This window comes from Equus asinus, chromosome 8 (genome assembly GCF_041296235.1).
Source record: "Equus asinus isolate D_3611 breed Donkey chromosome 8, EquAss-T2T_v2, whole genome shotgun sequence".
In the NCBI taxonomy this organism is placed as follows: domain Eukaryota; kingdom Metazoa; phylum Chordata; class Mammalia; order Perissodactyla; family Equidae; genus Equus; species Equus asinus.
Window position 1 is genome coordinate 56222767 of NC_091797.1, and position 17012 is coordinate 56239778.

The window sequence follows — 17012 nt, forward strand, 5'->3', positions numbered from 1 at the left end:
GCTCCCTCACCTTACAGACACGCTGGACTCTCTCTCTCTTTCACTTATGGTCAACTTGCTGCCTCTACGTGTGCTAGTCCTTCCACTTGTAACATCACCCTACTCATCCCATCTTCTCTAGGATAATTCTTAGCATAGTCAGGTTCCCTCTGAGACCCCACTCCTTCCAGGACGCCTTCCCTAAGTCTCCAGGCCTGGGCGGGTGATGCTTGAATGTACCCTGGAACATCCTGTACTTTCTCTGTCATCACTGCCAAGCAACTGGACCCATTCCCAGGACTATGAGTTCTGTTAGCCAGAGGGGCCTGGCTTGTCCCTCCTAGTATTTCTGGTGCCCAGAATGGTGTCTGCAACATATAAATATACAAGTCATGAATAAATTTACTGGGGAATGCTTGCTCATTGCTATAATAATAATTTCATTAATTTTTTGGCTCAGGATAGCGACTTTCTGAAAGAACAGTGCTGCTTAAGAGAATTCTGATCACAATTTCTCTTCTCTTTATTGTTTAAATAATTTTCCAACTCCCCCACTCGGGCGATCCATTGCCTAGGTGCCGCGGTGCTACGCAGTGGTTATATGTCAACGATGCTGGAAGTAAACACTCTTTTCATTTTCAGACAGTTGCTCCAAATCACAGCTTTCAGAAGATGCCATTTCTAGGTGAGACATCGGAAAGAGCTAAAAATGTGACAAAATAACAGTGCCTAGAAAAGGCTGTGAAAAGCATTTCCCATAAACTTCAAGACTTTAAAAGTTGACGCACCTGGGCTACCAGATAAACAACGGGAAGGCTCAAGCCTACTGTAATCGTCTCCTCTGATGCAGCGGGAAATTTTTAGTCTTATTTTTAAAAGATGATGACCTTTTCATTTAAATATCAGGCTTTTTTTCTCTTGAATGCCAGAAAGGGGAAAATGCAGCCTCTGCATAAAAGAGTTGTCCATTTCAGGGAGCTTCTGTTTGTGTTTATAATTAAAAATAACACCTTCCAAAATGTTGCTCTAACTCGATTAAGGAAAAAAGCACACCTCAATGCACTTTATTATTTGCTGTGAAATATCTCTAATTCCCAGTACACAGTGAAAAGTGAAGTCGCTCATGGGCACACAGTCAGTTCTATTCTTACAGGGCCCCTGGTCTTTTTTTCCCCTCCGGTGGGATTCTCTCCTCCCCCAGGTCTTGCTGTGACTGCAGTAGAAACTACTAGGTGAGCTGTCTCATCTACAGCCCTGCAGGCTGCCCCATGTTCTAGCTTCCTGTTCCCACTTAGGGTGTGGAAGTATGTAGAATGCAGGGGCAATGGTGTATCATTCCATAGCAGGGAGATGCTCTCCTTTCCTTCTCTTCCCCTCCTGATAAGTAATTGATATATATATATTCATGTGAATTAAACATACCCATACTATACAAAGCAAGCGACTTTGTGACAGAATCGAGGTTTCATAGGAAAATCCAGTGATGAAAATCTAGTGCAATGACCATTGTTATCCCTAATATTCTTTAAATACAATATTACGTTTATTAGTAGAGACTATTTGCAATAACCACTAATAGCAATGCTTACTGAGATCCTCTGATCATCAGTAGGCAACGTATTACAAAGTTTTCCTGTGTTCCTATAAATTCCAAATGGAGGACCGATGGTCTTAGCGGGAGTTTTAAGAGTCCACATTCACTGGCCACAGACCTTTAGGCAAGTCAATAACCTCGCTGGGCTTCAGCTGCTTCATCTCTACAGTGGACAAATAACAGTAGTTAGGTCAGGTGACCGCTTGAGATCCCTGCTAAGTCTGACGAATCTCGTCACTATTTTACTAACAGGAGAACACTTCTTTGTTTTCAGGATGTTTTTCTCTATAACACTGAAAAGCTACTATTTGAAAGTAGAGTATCTGGCATCCATATACATACTATATGTATACATACATCCATCATACTAGAAGAGTGCCGATTTAAATAACTGGCAATTAAATTTGATGGACCATAAAACTGAATAAGCAAGGCGATCAGAGTTCCTAGTGTTCTGGATTTTGCCAACACAAGTGAATAAACCAAGTCGTGTGAACACACAGAGAGAGCCTAAGGCTTGCATTTGTGCTTCTTTCAATAAACAACAACCGAGCATCAACTACGTCCCAGGCACTACTGTAGGCACTTGGGCTCCATCAGTGAACAAACCAGAGGAAGATCCCGCCCCGCCTGGGGGAGCTTACCCTTCAGAGAGGAGAGACAGGAGAAAAAGGCTCACATGATAAGTAAGTAATGTATGGAGCATGAGTGACGGTGATAAGAGACAGAAAGAAAGGACACAGCAGAGCAGGGTCAGGGACTAAGGACTTAGGGATCGAGGCGGCAATTTAAAATCTGGTGGCTCCAGGGGAAGCTTCCTTGAGAAGGTGACACCTGAGCAAAGATGTGATGGGAAGGGGGTTCTAGGAAGAGGGAGTGGCCAGTGCCAACCTCAAGGGCTGGGAAGCAGTCCTGGAGAGATGCCAGAGAGAGGAAGTCATGACGAGATACGGCCAGGGAGTTGAAGCAAATGGGTTGGAGGGCAAATCATGGAGGGCTTCCCTGCAGGAACGTGGAATTTCTCTGAGTGCCACGGGAGCCACCGCAGGCTCTGAGTAAGGGGTGACGTGCTCTGACTTAACGAGAACCGAGAGAGAGGCAAATGCAACACAGAGGCTGTAATTTAAAAGAAACATATTGAATCAATTTAAAGAACTTAAGAGCTCATGAATTAGGTTACAAGTTGAAGTAGAGTCATGCGTCGCTTAATGATGGGGATACCTTCTAAGAAATGTGTTGTTCAGCGATTTTGTCATTGCGTGAACAGCACGGAGTGTACTTGCACACACCGAGATGGTATAGCCTGCTCCACACCTGGGGTCCATGGTACTGATCTTATGGGACCACTGTTGTATATGTGGCCCATCTTTGACCAAAACGTCACTATGTGGCACTTGACTATAAAAGTAGGACCAATGCCCCCTTTTCAGCCACCGAGCACTTCATTTAGGTCTCTGTGCAAGTATCACCTCCTCCAGAGGTTCTCCATGATGGCATTTATCTAAAATCACCACTCCCCCTCTGACTTCACCTTTCTACCCTGCTGCTTTGTCTTTCTTCATAGTGCTTATCATTCCTTGACAACTGATCTCATGCTCATTAATTATTTCCTGTTGCCTTTAGTAGAAGGCAGCCTCTGAAAAGGTGAGGATTTTGCTCTCGTGGTTATCTCTGTAGCTCAACACCTAGGGGCCCACCTGGCACAAAGGGGGCGCTCGGGACCAACTGATTGAATGAATGAACGAACGAACGTTCACGAGTCAAGGAGAACCTTTAAATTCTAATTCAAACAAAGAGGCCATGAGATGGGGGAACAAACAATTAAAAATTATCAAATCATAGATTGTTTTCCACCAGGAGTTGGTTTAAGGTTTTTACTCTTTAGGGTGACAACGGCTCATCTTCATGTTTACACTGTGTTCTTCACACAACTGTGATGACCAGATTGTGGAAAACAGGAGAAAAATGATTTACAATTTTATGTCCCTCGTGTAACAGGATCAATGTAATTTAAAAATTTCTTCCTATGTAGTTTCAAAGTTTGCCACGCTCTTCCATGGCCTCAATATATCCAGAGATCAAACAGTTTTCCCTCATGGTTAAACTTTTATCTAAAGTTCCTTCCGGACTCTGTGATTCTAGATGGAAGCCAATAAAAAACACAAGCCAGCGAGCAGCTGATGGTCTTTATTTCTAACATATTCTGTTGTATGAAGGATTCCCGAGCTAATTCCTGTAGAGATTTGCGATAATTTCCCCTCTTTGATCTAGGCTCTCCTTTTGCCTGATCTGAATTTATTCATCAGTTTGGGATTTTAACCTGCTTTAAGAAAAACACGAAGAATTTTGAGGAGAACTGTCCGAGTAATAAAACCTCATTAATTCTGAGTTCCCCTAACCAAATAGCTACAAATCTCAAATCACTACAGTTTATTTTTATACAATCTGTGAACAAGTGGGGCATTACTAAGCAAAATCAATAATGTAAAGAAGTTTGAAGAGAAAAGCTTTCCTACTAAAGATAAATGCTTTCCGCCACATGAGCAATATCATGGGCAAAACAGTATAACCGCAGAGTACCAGAGGCCGGCCCTCGCAGGCTGCACGCTGGCCGACGGCAGCCGTCAGGGACCACGCATCTCTGGGGGAAACTATTTTGCTGCCAGGAGACTAGAGTCATGGGTGTTACACAACACAGGAGGCGATGCAAAATGAGTAACTGCCAGTCAGGCAACATGGAACAATCCCTCCAAGTCGATGAGATTTATCTTGGAAACAAACAACCTGAAAAACGAACGATTAAAACTCTTTTTGCCACTTGCTGCTCGCTCAGGTTGTAGCAATAAAATTTTATTTGTTTTACCCACCAGAATTCCAGAGACAGCAGGGTGAACGGTGTGGTAGAAAGGGAAGAAGGAGCGACAGGAAAACAACACGTTTAGAGGCTAAGGGGAGGCGGGATGGAGGTGTGAGAAGAGACTTGAGTCAGGCCAGGGGGCTGGGTTTTTGCTGGCCACCCAAATGTGTAAGACCATTTTAGGGGGCTGCAGATCGCTGCACCTCAGATATAAAGGGACAATGATGTCCTTTCCTAAATCTTGAGCCTGCTGACCTACGGTAAGGCACGCAAAGGGTTTCAAGAAATGTAAAGGATGATGAAGACGATGATGACAAGACTACTACTACAAATGGTATGTTAATGACTTGTTGAGAATTTACGGGATGACAGTCACTATTCTACTTTACATGTTATTATGGACCGAACTGTGTCACAACCATCCCCCCCACAAATTCCTATGTTGAAGCCCAAACCCCCAGTGTGACTGTATCTGGAGAGAGGGCTTTGAAACAGGTCATAAGCAGGGACCCTGATCCAATAAGAGTGAGGTCCTTATAAGAAGAGGAAGAGAAAGCAGGAGCGAGCCTGCACAGAGAAACGCCCACGAGAGGACACAGCGAGAAGGCCGCCATCTACAAGCCAAAGAGAGAGGCCTCACAGAAGCCAGCCCTGCTCATACCTTGATCTTGGACTTCCAGCCTCCAGAACTGTGAGGAAAGAAATTTCTGTGGTTTGAGCCACTCAGCCTGTGGTATTTTCTCACCGCAGCCCTAGCAAATTAACCCACGTATGTTGGCTCATGTAACCCTCCTTACTACAATATTATCCATACTTTCAGATACAGAAATAGAAGCAGAGAGACGTTAACCAACTTGACTAAAGTTGCACTGCTAGTCAGGAGGCAGTAGTGGAACTGAATTGAATCCAAGTAATATGATTCCAGGGCTCACGTTCCTAACAACTGATAAAATATAATAGGAGGTAATACAATTAATATCCACAGTGACACAGAATGGATGCTTTTATCAGAAAAACCCACAGCAAATACAAACTTCTACATGCACTATGTGCAACGGACTTCTACTTTTAGTCCCTCTTTTCTTCTCCTTTTCCCGTCACCCAACAGTAAATATTCTTGGGGGCCTTATCTATCTCAGGCCTTATCTGAGGCTTGGGGCATCTGGCAGTACGTCTGTGAGGTCCGTGTTCTCCTGGTGTTTGGTGCTAGTGACGAAAGCCAGCCAACAACCAAGGAGGAGAGAGGAGACAGTGATAAGTGCACAGACAAAAATAAAACAGGAAGTTGTGCTGACAGGAGGGGGCTAGACTGGTCCCTTTCTTTACAGCCAGTTACTGAGTGCACGCCATGAAACACCTGTGAGCAGGACATAGCGCTCACTCTCGGGGACTCCCAGTGCTGGCATGGTGCTGGCAGGCCCCAGCCTCAGTGGCCCCTTGTTTCTTTCTCTGTGACATGAGGCTTTTGTTCTAACAGTCTCTCACTTCTTTGATTAAGTCAGGAAGTTAGTTAGGCAATACTGACCTTAACCCAGCTACCAGGTGTCGTGGAAATAACAAACGAGAGAGTAAAATGTATTCTCTAGAGTATTTCTGAAGTTCCACAGAGTGCAATATAAAGGTTGTAGGAAGAAAGGGGGAGGGGAAGGATCATTTAACTGCATCTGAACAGGCTTTAGCTGTGACAGTAGTATTTATTTAAACACTTGCATGCTCATGATGTAATGTCAGACACCTCCTGGGAGCGAATATGAAGAAAGGAGCTTGTGACAAAGCATGAGACTTAAGGTTGACAAGAGAAGGGGTTTGAGGGGGTTGTACAGAAAGCAAGAAAAGAAGCTGTATTTCAGTACGGCCTTCTGCAGAAGTGGAAGGATCAAGGGGCTCGCCACATGGGTCCCTTGGCCGGAGGAGGCTCTGATAATTACAGAAGGTCATCTGAAACGGCAGAGCTTCACACCTGCTTCCAGCAGCCCTTGCCACAAGGGCAGCGCGAGCGCGTCCCAGCTCTACCTGCAGCATTTCAGGGTGGCAATTGGTGCTAAGAGAAAATTCTCCAAAAGCGCCATCAGGAGGCCCCATGACAGGAAGGGATGAGGCGAAAGGTACCAGAGAAATAAGGACCAACTCACGTTGCAAGAGTGGAATCAGAGAGAAGCTGTGAGGCTAGAAACAGCCTGCCTTTTTAAATTGGAACAGAAACTGCGCCTGTGGAAGACCTACACAAACAAACATGGCGAACGGACTGTGCTGTTGGAATTACAGGGTCACTGGGACTATCAGGGTGGAGCTTTAAAGTAGAATACGGGATTTAATAATCTGGCCCACCAAATCCAGCCCCAAACAACGTGAAGACCTGAAAGAGACAATGACTCTTGATGACTGTGACAACGCTGGGAGCAGCACTCCGTCATTTCACTCAAAGCCTTACCAGGGAGAGCGTGGTTCTCAGGGGAAACGGAGAGAGCGAGTACAATTTAAAATAGCAAAGCTCTTAGAAAAGAGGAGTGAAGACGATTTAATATACTGTGTAAACCACTTACACATTCATATTCAAAGGCAGTAATTCAATAAGCAAAAGACACACAGTATTCATGGGCAAACACTTGTGGACACCCTCACAGAGCATCTGAATCTCTGTAAATATTATCATTTGAAATATCCTTTGTGTGCAGTTATATGTTATAGTTTTCCCCACTTTGATTTCTCCTATCATGGGTAGACGGACTGCCAAAAAAAAAAAAATCTGTTAGGGAAATTCTAGATGCTTGTGGATTTTTAACATTTGTCTCGGGAACCCCCAGTGCCTGAAAGAGCTAAGCAGTTAAATTCCCCCCAGCTGTGTGTACTCGAACACCAACAGGCTCCCACCAGCACCTACATCATTCCTCGAGCCACATCATTTTTCTTAGCATCCTGGGGTTGGATTCCAACGCCGAGAAAAAGGGAGCGTTAGTTCTCTCCTCTTATGTGATACTGATAGCTTTAGCACTATCTGTTACATGCTCTTGTCTCTCCAGGATTGCCTGGAGTTTTGAAGGTTCAAACTTGGATAAAACGATGCAAAAAACTGAATCTAACTCCAGGAAATACACACAGTTTCCGCGCACGGCTTCCCGGCCCATGGAGGGTGGGGCAGTCCTCCTTACCTTTATCATAGATTTCCTTCAAGACCCCTCGCTTTATCAGCTCCTCTCTGCTTTGCCTCATGGATATTTTCCTCTCCAGGGCTACAAGCAAAACACAAATAGAGAAGCAGGTGTCAGTAGGTAAAGACATTGTCTTCTAAAGGCTTATATTGTAATATGTATTAAAATGTAAAGCATATGAAAGCTTCTGTAAATTATACTTTAATAGTGTAAGTTAATGATACTAGTTAACATCTTTTGATGCTGTGAGAAGCATTTTAATCAGATTATTTAATTTAATCTTCAAGACAATCTTCAAATTACCTATGAGGTAGCCATTTTTATTTCCCTTTATTTAACCCAATTTCTGTAGCACAGATAACAACTCGTCAGAGTCACAAGCCGATTGAGAAGAGGCACCAGGATTCAAAGCCAGAAATGCCACCTCTGAGCTCGGCTTAACCTCTGCGTCATATTGCATTTTCCTGAGTGGCAGTTCCTCATAATGGGAATTCTCTTTTTCATGATCTAGTTCATACAGATCCTGTTTCACTGAGGATTTTTTTGCTTTCCAACTATAAAAAAAGGCATGAAAATATTGTCTACAAAGCTCTGGGATTGGTATCCCAGAAGAGACAGGGGGTAGGGGCAGACCTCCCGGGGCAGCCCACCCACTGCTCTGCTCTCTGAGGCTCCCAGGTGGGGGATGAACTGCTCAGTTCCCAGATGCACCCCCAGGCCCCTCCCCTGAGCTGAATGCTCAGGCAGGTGGGGGCTGGAGGAGGGGAGGGGAGCCTTCCTTCTGGACCAGTGGGCCTGATGGAGGGCAATTCAAGTGGAAATGGAGCCCAGGAGTGAAGAAGTGAGGGGCAGCACAAAAGGGCAGGCCTGTGGCTCAAGGAGGAGGGGGTGGATCAGCAGATCCTGTGGACCCAAGCAAGTGACTTCAGCAGCTGACATTCCACCTTCCGGGGAAAATAACGGAGTGGAGGAGGTGAGAGGTTACTTCAGTTGCTTTTGTCAGCCTGAGAATTTCCACATCCTTTGGGTACAGTTCTTCAGGAAGGAAAAAGGCTGTTATAAATTAAGGAAACCATTTTATGCAGTCAAATTCAGATACAGATTAATTAAACACACATACACATACACCCTTCAGTGGAATTTAGTTCAAAAAATATGAATAAGAACTAGAAAGAAAGCAAGGAAATAGGCATTGTGATTTTTAACTCTCTTACCCACTAGCCATGTGGCCTTAGTCAAGTCACTTTGCCCATCTGAGAAGACACTGATGCCTCAGCCCCAGCTACTCCGATTTAATAGGTCCAGGGTGACACCTGGACATCTATATGGTAATAAAAAGCTCTCTGGATTATTCTCAGGCATCACAAGGCTGAAAATTACTGGTTATATGTTTTGTAACTTACTCTTTTAAAAATGTTATATTCTAGGGGCTGGCCTGGTGGCATAGCAGTTAAGTTTGTGCGCTCTGTTTGGGCAGCCCAGGATTCGCCAGTTTGGATCCTGGGCGTGGACCTATGCACCACTTATCAAGCCATGCTGTGGCAAGTGTCCCACATATAAAATGGAGGAAGATGGGCATGGATGTTGGCTCAGGGCCAATCTTCCTCAGCAAAAAGATGAGGATTGGTGGCAGACGTTAGCTCAGGGCTAATCTTCCACACACACACACAAAAAGTTATATTCTAAATCTCTCTCTTAAATTATGATGAATTAAGTGGTATGAGACAAAAAAAATCAATGTTAGGTTAGGTGGCACTCCCATATAGCTTACTGAGAACATATTGATAATAAAATAGACACATCTAAACATATGCCCATAGAAGTGGGAGAAGGAGGGCTGGATGGAAGGACAAGGGTTAAAGGTGGGTATAGGAACCACCGAAGCAGTGTTTGTTTTGGGGGTGAAGGAGGTTTGTGACTCAGACCAAATGACATGATGTGGACGTCCTCTATGCAGAAGAGGAACGCCCGGAGAGGGAAGAAAACTGCGTGCAGTTAGGTTAGAAAGTTCTGCCTGATTTTTAAAAAGATTTGCTTAGTAGCCCAGTGGGAAGAGACTGGACAGACAAGGTGGAGCAGGGGTTTTTAAGAAAGGAATTTATTAACATCTTTTGAGTGACATAAAGCCCCCCAAAAAAGCATAAAGAGGTGCTTTGCCATCCTATATCGAACCACATAAACTGAACAGACTTCTCTCAAACAAAATGAGGCTTCCCAGGAGATTTTCAAAAGCAGAGAAGAAAGTGGATGAGCCTGATCCACAGCACTAGGGGGACTATCTGGAATGAGGGGGTGGATCCTGGACGTGGAGGCCCTGGAGGTCTGAGACGGCGAGTATCAGTGGAGCGTGGATCCACTCAGGCCAACCGCCTGGCCACCGGGACCTCAGCTGTCTCCCCACCTCCTTCAACAGCCATGGGCCCTCTGTGCACGGTGAAAGGAGATCTCTCAGGGGCTGGAGATGTGGTGACCAAAGGAACAGTCCCTGCCCTCAGGGAGTTTACAGACCAATGTGTGATTCACATAGTCACCAAATGATGACCTCTCCTAACATGTGACTGCAAACTGAGATAAGACCTCTTAAAAGAAAGGGACCTGGTTCTACCAGAACATATGAAAAATAAGCTCCCGTACTGCGGGGTTAGACAAGGCTTCACATCACGTCTTGGTTCTTATTTATCTGGTTTATTCCCGCTATCCTTTGGGCAAGTTTAGTGCGCGTTACATCTTCTCTCTTCCCCAACCCGCTACAGATAGTAAATGACTCACTCATCTGTGGGTGCACTTTTCATATGCAAACCCACCAATCCAGAGCCCATACCCTCAACCACCACCTGCATCAAGTTCTTGCACCACAGGCCACTGTTCCCCCATCATAATCAGCCCAGGGCCAGGTACCAGACAACCAGAGACAGCCCGTATGCCCCGAGCCCACTAAAAGGATTCCAACTAGCCAGGGAAGCCTGCTGACCCTGTCCTACCCATTCCTTTCTGTGGAAACCACTGTACAGGCTCTCCCCACATTTTCCTCCCACTGTCTTGGCCTCCTGACCGGCCCTGGTGCTTCCCCATGTGGCCACCTGTGGCATGGCATGGCCCTTTCTCTCGGGACCTGTGAGTATAACAAACTGTCTTCCGGATGGCAGTTGTCTCCTGATCTACTGGCTCACTATACCTGAATAATAATGAAACCCACGTTTTAAAACACACCCATCCTTGCACTGGTTTGTAAACAAAGGAAAAGCTAAGGGGATTTTCCACAGCTCTATTTCCAATCTATTGTTCTGAAGTCTGTTTACATTTGAGCACGTGCTTTAGAAACGGGGAGGCTGGTGAAGAACTGATCCTCGGCAGTAAATTCCACCAAAGCCCAGAGACTAACGCTTATGATGGAGTGACACTAGTCCTCATCTAATCACTCTGTAAACTCTTCTGAGCCACCACTGCAGTCTATGCTACATTTACCAAAAACCAGTTCCCCATCACCTCTCCTTAATCATTTTCCATTCTCCTTATCCACGTGGGTTTATGTTAAGCCAAGGATCTGATGTTCCTTTGACATTGATGAATTTAAAACAGGCCATCTTGGATGGGCTCATTCTCCCTAGCAAATGCCTCGACTGGATAAATTTGTTAAGAACGACTAGAATATTCTCTTTTATTTTTTGCACACACAAATATATGCATTTACTTTTTTATTCATGAAAATATTTTCACTGTAAATAATTCAAGAAATCCAGAGAAAACAAAGTCCTTTTTCACCTGCCTTCCTCCATAGACCCAACTCACCAAATCTCACTACCGCCTTCCTTTGATATTTTCATCCTCTCTCTCTGTCTCTCTCTTTCCTTTCCTCCCTCCTTCTTTTCCTCTTTCCCACATATGCGCACACCCCTACACTGTATATAAACACAGGCTTTAAAAACATAAATGGATTCACTCCGCTCATATTTTTCTACAAGTCTTGTTTCTCCTCTCATTTATCAATGTGTTTTAGAGATCTTCCCATCAGTGATACAGAAGCCCCTCATTCTTTTGGAGTCCTGCACACCATTACATGGGATGCAAGCACCATAATTTACTTAACCATCTGCAACTGAAGGTAAATTAGGTTGTTTCAAATTTGGGGGATACAAACATTGCTACTGTAAATATACTTGTGGTCACCCACCTGAACAGGTATAAGAATTGTTCTACAATATATCACTAGGTGTACAATTTTGGGGTAGGGTATATTTTATGTGTTCCCAGTACTGATGGAAAAAAGAACCTCTTATGTTCCATAACTTCTAAGTACTGCTTTTTTCTTCAAAAAAGTGAATAAATGGGGGGGGGAGCAATTATTGATGCTACAGCAAGTCATTTGGTTCTACTCAGAGTACCACAGCAAGGAATTGTTCAGTTTTTCCTCTGGAATAATCTATCTCTGTTGAATGCTCAATGGCCTTTAAATTACGTTCTGTAGTGGACAGAATTTTGAAGGAGGAAAAACAGTTGAGAAATGATGAAGTTTTCAGTAGCTTACTGAAAAGTCTTATACCTTCACAGTTATTAAAATAATCAACTTGTAAGTAAAATCTCTGGCTTTTATCCCTTTAAAATTTTACAACTCTAGTGAAAGCGAATGTAGGCTAGAAATCTACATGTGACAAATGGAATGAGCCTTGAGAAACTAGAACATACCTCCACTTCCCATCTGACTCTATGAACGATGAGGAGTAACACTATGACGCAACAACTACAGCCTAGAAGGACCCAACATAAAACAATCAACCCACAATTACCCTAACCTCAGAGAAAATGCTTTCTTTTTTTTTAAGATGAAGAGACTTTCAAAATTAAATTTATACATATAATATATAAAAGAGGAGAAAGGAGAGCGAGGATTTGAAGCAGTGGGATAAACCTAGAGGTCTTCCATTTTGAAAGATCAGATGGAAAATGCTAGTTGATCTTTTATTTCATAAGGAAATTAATGAGAAAAGCAACAAGGCTGTCCATCTAAATGCTATGTTGAAAAAAGAAGGGAAAGTAAAAAAGAATGCAACTCTAAATGTCTAGTTTCAGACAAAATGGTATGAGAAACATATTCAAGAAGAAGTCATCTTAATCTAGAAGCAATTTATATAAGCACCCAACACTATGCTTTTCACTAACTCAGAAGGCGTTCAGGAGTCATATGACTATCTAAACATTATGCCAAATATGGAATAACTGGGCAAGAAGGTTTTCAAGTACTTGATTATCCAAAGAAAACTTATTGAATTACTAATTCAAAATGAAAAATTTTTTTTTAATATTTGGCAATTGAGGCCAAATGATTTTCAAACTCAGAGAGGCTGACCAGTTTAGAATGTTTTTCCTTTTAAAAATCCAAACCATGTGGAAATTCCATCTAAAAGACAGAATCTAGGGGGCCAGCCCTGTGGCCTAGTAGTTAAGCTCGGCACGCTCCACTTCAGTAGCCTGGGTTCGGTTCTCAGGTGTGGACGTACCTCACTTGCTGGCAGCCATGCTGTGGTGGTGACCCACAAACAAAACAGAGGAAGACTGGCACAGATGTTAGCACAAGGTCAATCTTCCTCAGCAAAAATAAAAAAAAAAGAATCTAAGGTGTAAGTGTCCTCATCACATGATAATAGGCATAGATCCTGATTCCCCCATTGTTACAGTGAGAACTTCAGCACAGGTCCAAGCAGAGGGGCACGTGAACAAAGTTCCTCATCTCCAACATGGCAACCCAGCTACTGTACTTGTGAAATGCTGCGTAGCCAGCTTGGATAAACTCTTCATCGCCCAGGGGGTGGGAGATGAGATTGCTTATTAACTGTTTGTGATCACACCTAAGTCATCTAGATCAGCACTTTCCAAAGTCTGTTCTGCAGAATATGAACCCCCAGGGATGCTCTGAGGAATGGCTTCTGAGGACAATCATTTTGGGAAATGCCAAGTACCACTGGAGAATCAGTGTTCATTAGCATAAGAGGACTAATAAAGAAACAAGTTTAACTTGGTTTAATCCAGGGTTTCTCCCAAATTCATTTGACTATATGACCCTTTTATCTTCTGGGAAATTCTGATCTAAATACCAGGTTGCAGGAAGCAAACGTGGTATTCCATTGTAAAAACGAACGAGAGAGGTCTACGTCGTGGGGCCAGGCTCTTTTGTAAAGAGCTTTCTGGCAAATGTTTGAATCAACCACAACCGAAAACCCAAAGTCCTGCAATATCACATGAGCAAGGCACGACTGACTTGGAAGACCCCAGTGGAGCAAAGCGCCCAGCCATCATCTCCCCGTCCGCTTGCGGTCCTGGTGGAAACTTCCGTGGGTAGAAGTCTGCATCCCAATGAGCAACCCTGATGGGCAAGCCCCCCACGCATTCCCCAGATATGTAAAGACTAGGCTTCTCAACCCTGAGCAGCTCAATACTACACAGTATTGGCCCCAAATAACAATTTTGGTTTTGAATAATTGATATTAGGTCCTTCATCCTGACAGTAATTCAAATAGTATCATTTCCTCTGGAATCACAGAGTGTAAGAGTCAGACCGTATCGTTAGCATAGACAAGGCGACTTGTTTTCCTCTTCACTGTGGGAGAAGTGCCTGTAGCCATGTCCCACAGGAGCTCTATCCACTGATTAAGCGTATGGGGAAAAGAAAGGATCATAGACTCATTTTAAGCTGTAAGTCGTGCCCTTAAAAGAACATTGTTCATGGATCTTGATTGGATCCTGGTTTGAACAAATCAGACGTAAAAGCATCTTGGGGTGAGTTGGGAAAATATAAATATGGAGTGGGTATTAGATGATATTTTTTGTTGTTAGTGGCCATTGAGTTGATTCCAACTCCTAGGACTCTGTCTACAGCAGAGTGGAACCCTGCCTGGTCTTTTTGTGCCATCCTCTCACCTTCCAGCACTGTACCAGACAAAGCCCCGCTGCTATTCACAGGCATTTCATGGCCAATTTTTTCAGAAGTGGGTGGCCAGGTCCTTCTTCCTAGTCTGTCTTAGTTGGGAAGCTCTGCTGAATCCTGTCTACCATGGGCGACCCTGCTGGTTTTTGAAATACCAGTGGCATAGCTTTCAGCATCACAGCAGCACGTGGCCGGCACAGTATGACCACTAACAGATGGTGGCGTGGTTCTCTGACTGGGAAATGAACCCAGGCAGCGTTAGTGAGAGAACTGAATCTTAACCATGAGACCACCAGGGCTGGCCATTAGATGCTATTAGGGAATTATTATTAGTTTTGCTACATATAATAATGGTCTTGTGGTTATATAAGACATTTCTCTTATTTTTAAAGACGCATGATTAGAGATGTCTATAATTTACTTTAAAATGCAGCAGGAAAAAAACCCACAACAAATATGATCAAATCTTGGTAACTGTTAGGTGATGGCTATATAACAACACAATTATACAATAATATTGCTATACAGTTCTCTTGGCTTCTCTTATGTTTGAAAATTTTCAAAAAGAAAAGTACACACACAAAATGAATGAATTTTACAAGTAACGTTGAATGAAAAGAACAAGGAAAAAGAACACATATACTATGATTCCATTTACATAAAGTTCAAAAACTGGCAAAACTAAATATAGGGGTTAGATAGGCATATTCCTAAACTTTAAAACCACAAAGAGGGGCCAGCCCCGTGGCCGAGTGGTTGAGTTCGCGCGCTCTGCTTTGGCGGCCCAGGGTTTCACCAGTTCGAATCCTGGGCGTGGACAGGGCACGGCTCATCAAGCCACGCTGAGGCGGCGTCCCACATGCCACAACTATAAGGACTCACAACTAAAAATACACAACTATGTACCAGGAGGCTTTGGGAGGAAAAGGAAAAATAAAATCTTTAAAAAAAACACAAAGAAAAGCAAGGATGTAAGATCACAATAAAAATCACATCAGCAGCTACCTTTGGTGTGGAAGGGAATTGCAATCAGAAAGGCACATTAATTACACCTGAACTTTATACAGTGTTATAAACCAACGTTACCACAGTAAAAAAAAATAATGAAATAACATTTAAAAAATGAAAGGCACTTTAAGGGGCTTCCAAGTGCTGTCAATATTTCCTTTTCTGATTTGGGCAGTGGTTGTTTACTTCATAACCATCTGTTAAACTGTATGTTGATGCCTAATGCATTTTCTCAATGTATGTTTTGTTTTCCAAAATAAAAACATTAAAAGGACATTCTTACTAACTCTGCTTTCTCTTTGTACTGCTGCAATAGTCTCTGAAGGGGAATAAAAAACTCAGCCACCAGAGAATGAAATTATGCAGTTGGCCCGCAGACTAACTCTTGTTAATGAAAGAAAGTGTGATTAGAAGGCAATAAAAGCCACAAGTCTTTTTCCTGATCATTTCTTCAAATAGGTCAGACAAGAGCACAGAAGGGTTGCTCTGAATGCTGGCAAGTCTCTTAGGTAGTGAGATAGGGACCTGAAATTCTGGGGGGAGAAAGCTGGCAGAAACCTTTAGAGATGTGTAATTTTGCAGAAGTAAGGATTCCAATTTTGTGTGTGTATGTGAGGAAGATTGGCACTGAGCTAACATCTGTTGCCAATCTTTTTTTGCTTATAGAAGACTATCGTTGAGCTAACATCTGTGCCAATCTTCCTCTATTTTATGTGGGATGACGCCACAGCGGAGTTAGACTAGCGGTGCTAGGTCTGTGCGTGGGATCCGAATCCCGTGAACCGAACCCCGTGAACCACGGGCTGCCGAAGCGGAGAGTGTGAACTTAATCCCTACGCCACCGGGCCGGCCCCAGGATTCCAAATTTTGAAAATAGGATGCACTGTTCTGAGAGTCCATCCTTGAAGTGATGAGTAAGAAGCAACTTAGCAGGAGTAGTTTGGCAAGGACCAGGCTCAACACTCTTGGGAGGGCAATGAGGAAAGTTTATGTTACCATTTACGGATTCCATTCTCTCTCTCTACCCTAATCTGCACAGGAAAGAAGCTTCAGATCCAACTGTAGGAGAATAAGTATCAGTTTTCTCTTCTGAGATCTATGAGACACAAACAAATAATTCCTCCTCTATTTATTAGCCCTGTTATGGGAACATGGTAGAATATGATTTAATAAAACTAAGATCTGAAAAACGATTTACGTTAAGTCCTGTTTACAACCTTCCCCTTGTTCCTTCACCTATGTATCACCTATTAGGACAGACTTTTTCATTACATGTGAAGCAGGTGGCTCGACAGTGAGAGAGAATGCAAGGTGATGAAAGTGTTTACGTTAGGAATAAAGGTTGAATGCTTTGGGCTTCGCTTCTATTACTTGTAGGAAAGTGTGTCATAACATCTAATTTTTTTGTGATTGTGCATTGAGCCACAATTCACATTTCCACCATGTTCTCTGCTGCCTCTAACACTCCCCACAGGAATAAAAAGGAAGTTCATTGATTTAGAGCTA

At 43.3% G+C, this 17012-nt stretch overlaps 1 protein-coding gene across 15 annotated transcripts in view; it reads right to left on the bottom strand.

Moving 5' to 3' along the window:
• The window catches only part of PHACTR1 (phosphatase and actin regulator 1), a 504607-nt gene that overhangs the window by 103573 nt on the left and 384022 nt on the right, over positions 1 to 17012 (bottom strand). For all 15 annotated transcript variants that reach the window (XM_044773220.2, XM_044773223.2, XM_044773218.2 and 12 more), the window contains one exon: positions 7580 to 7660. In XM_044773220.2, the coding sequence (XP_044629155.1) occupies positions 7580 to 7660 (81 nt within the window). The remainder of the gene's footprint in view (positions 1 to 7579; positions 7661 to 17012) is intronic.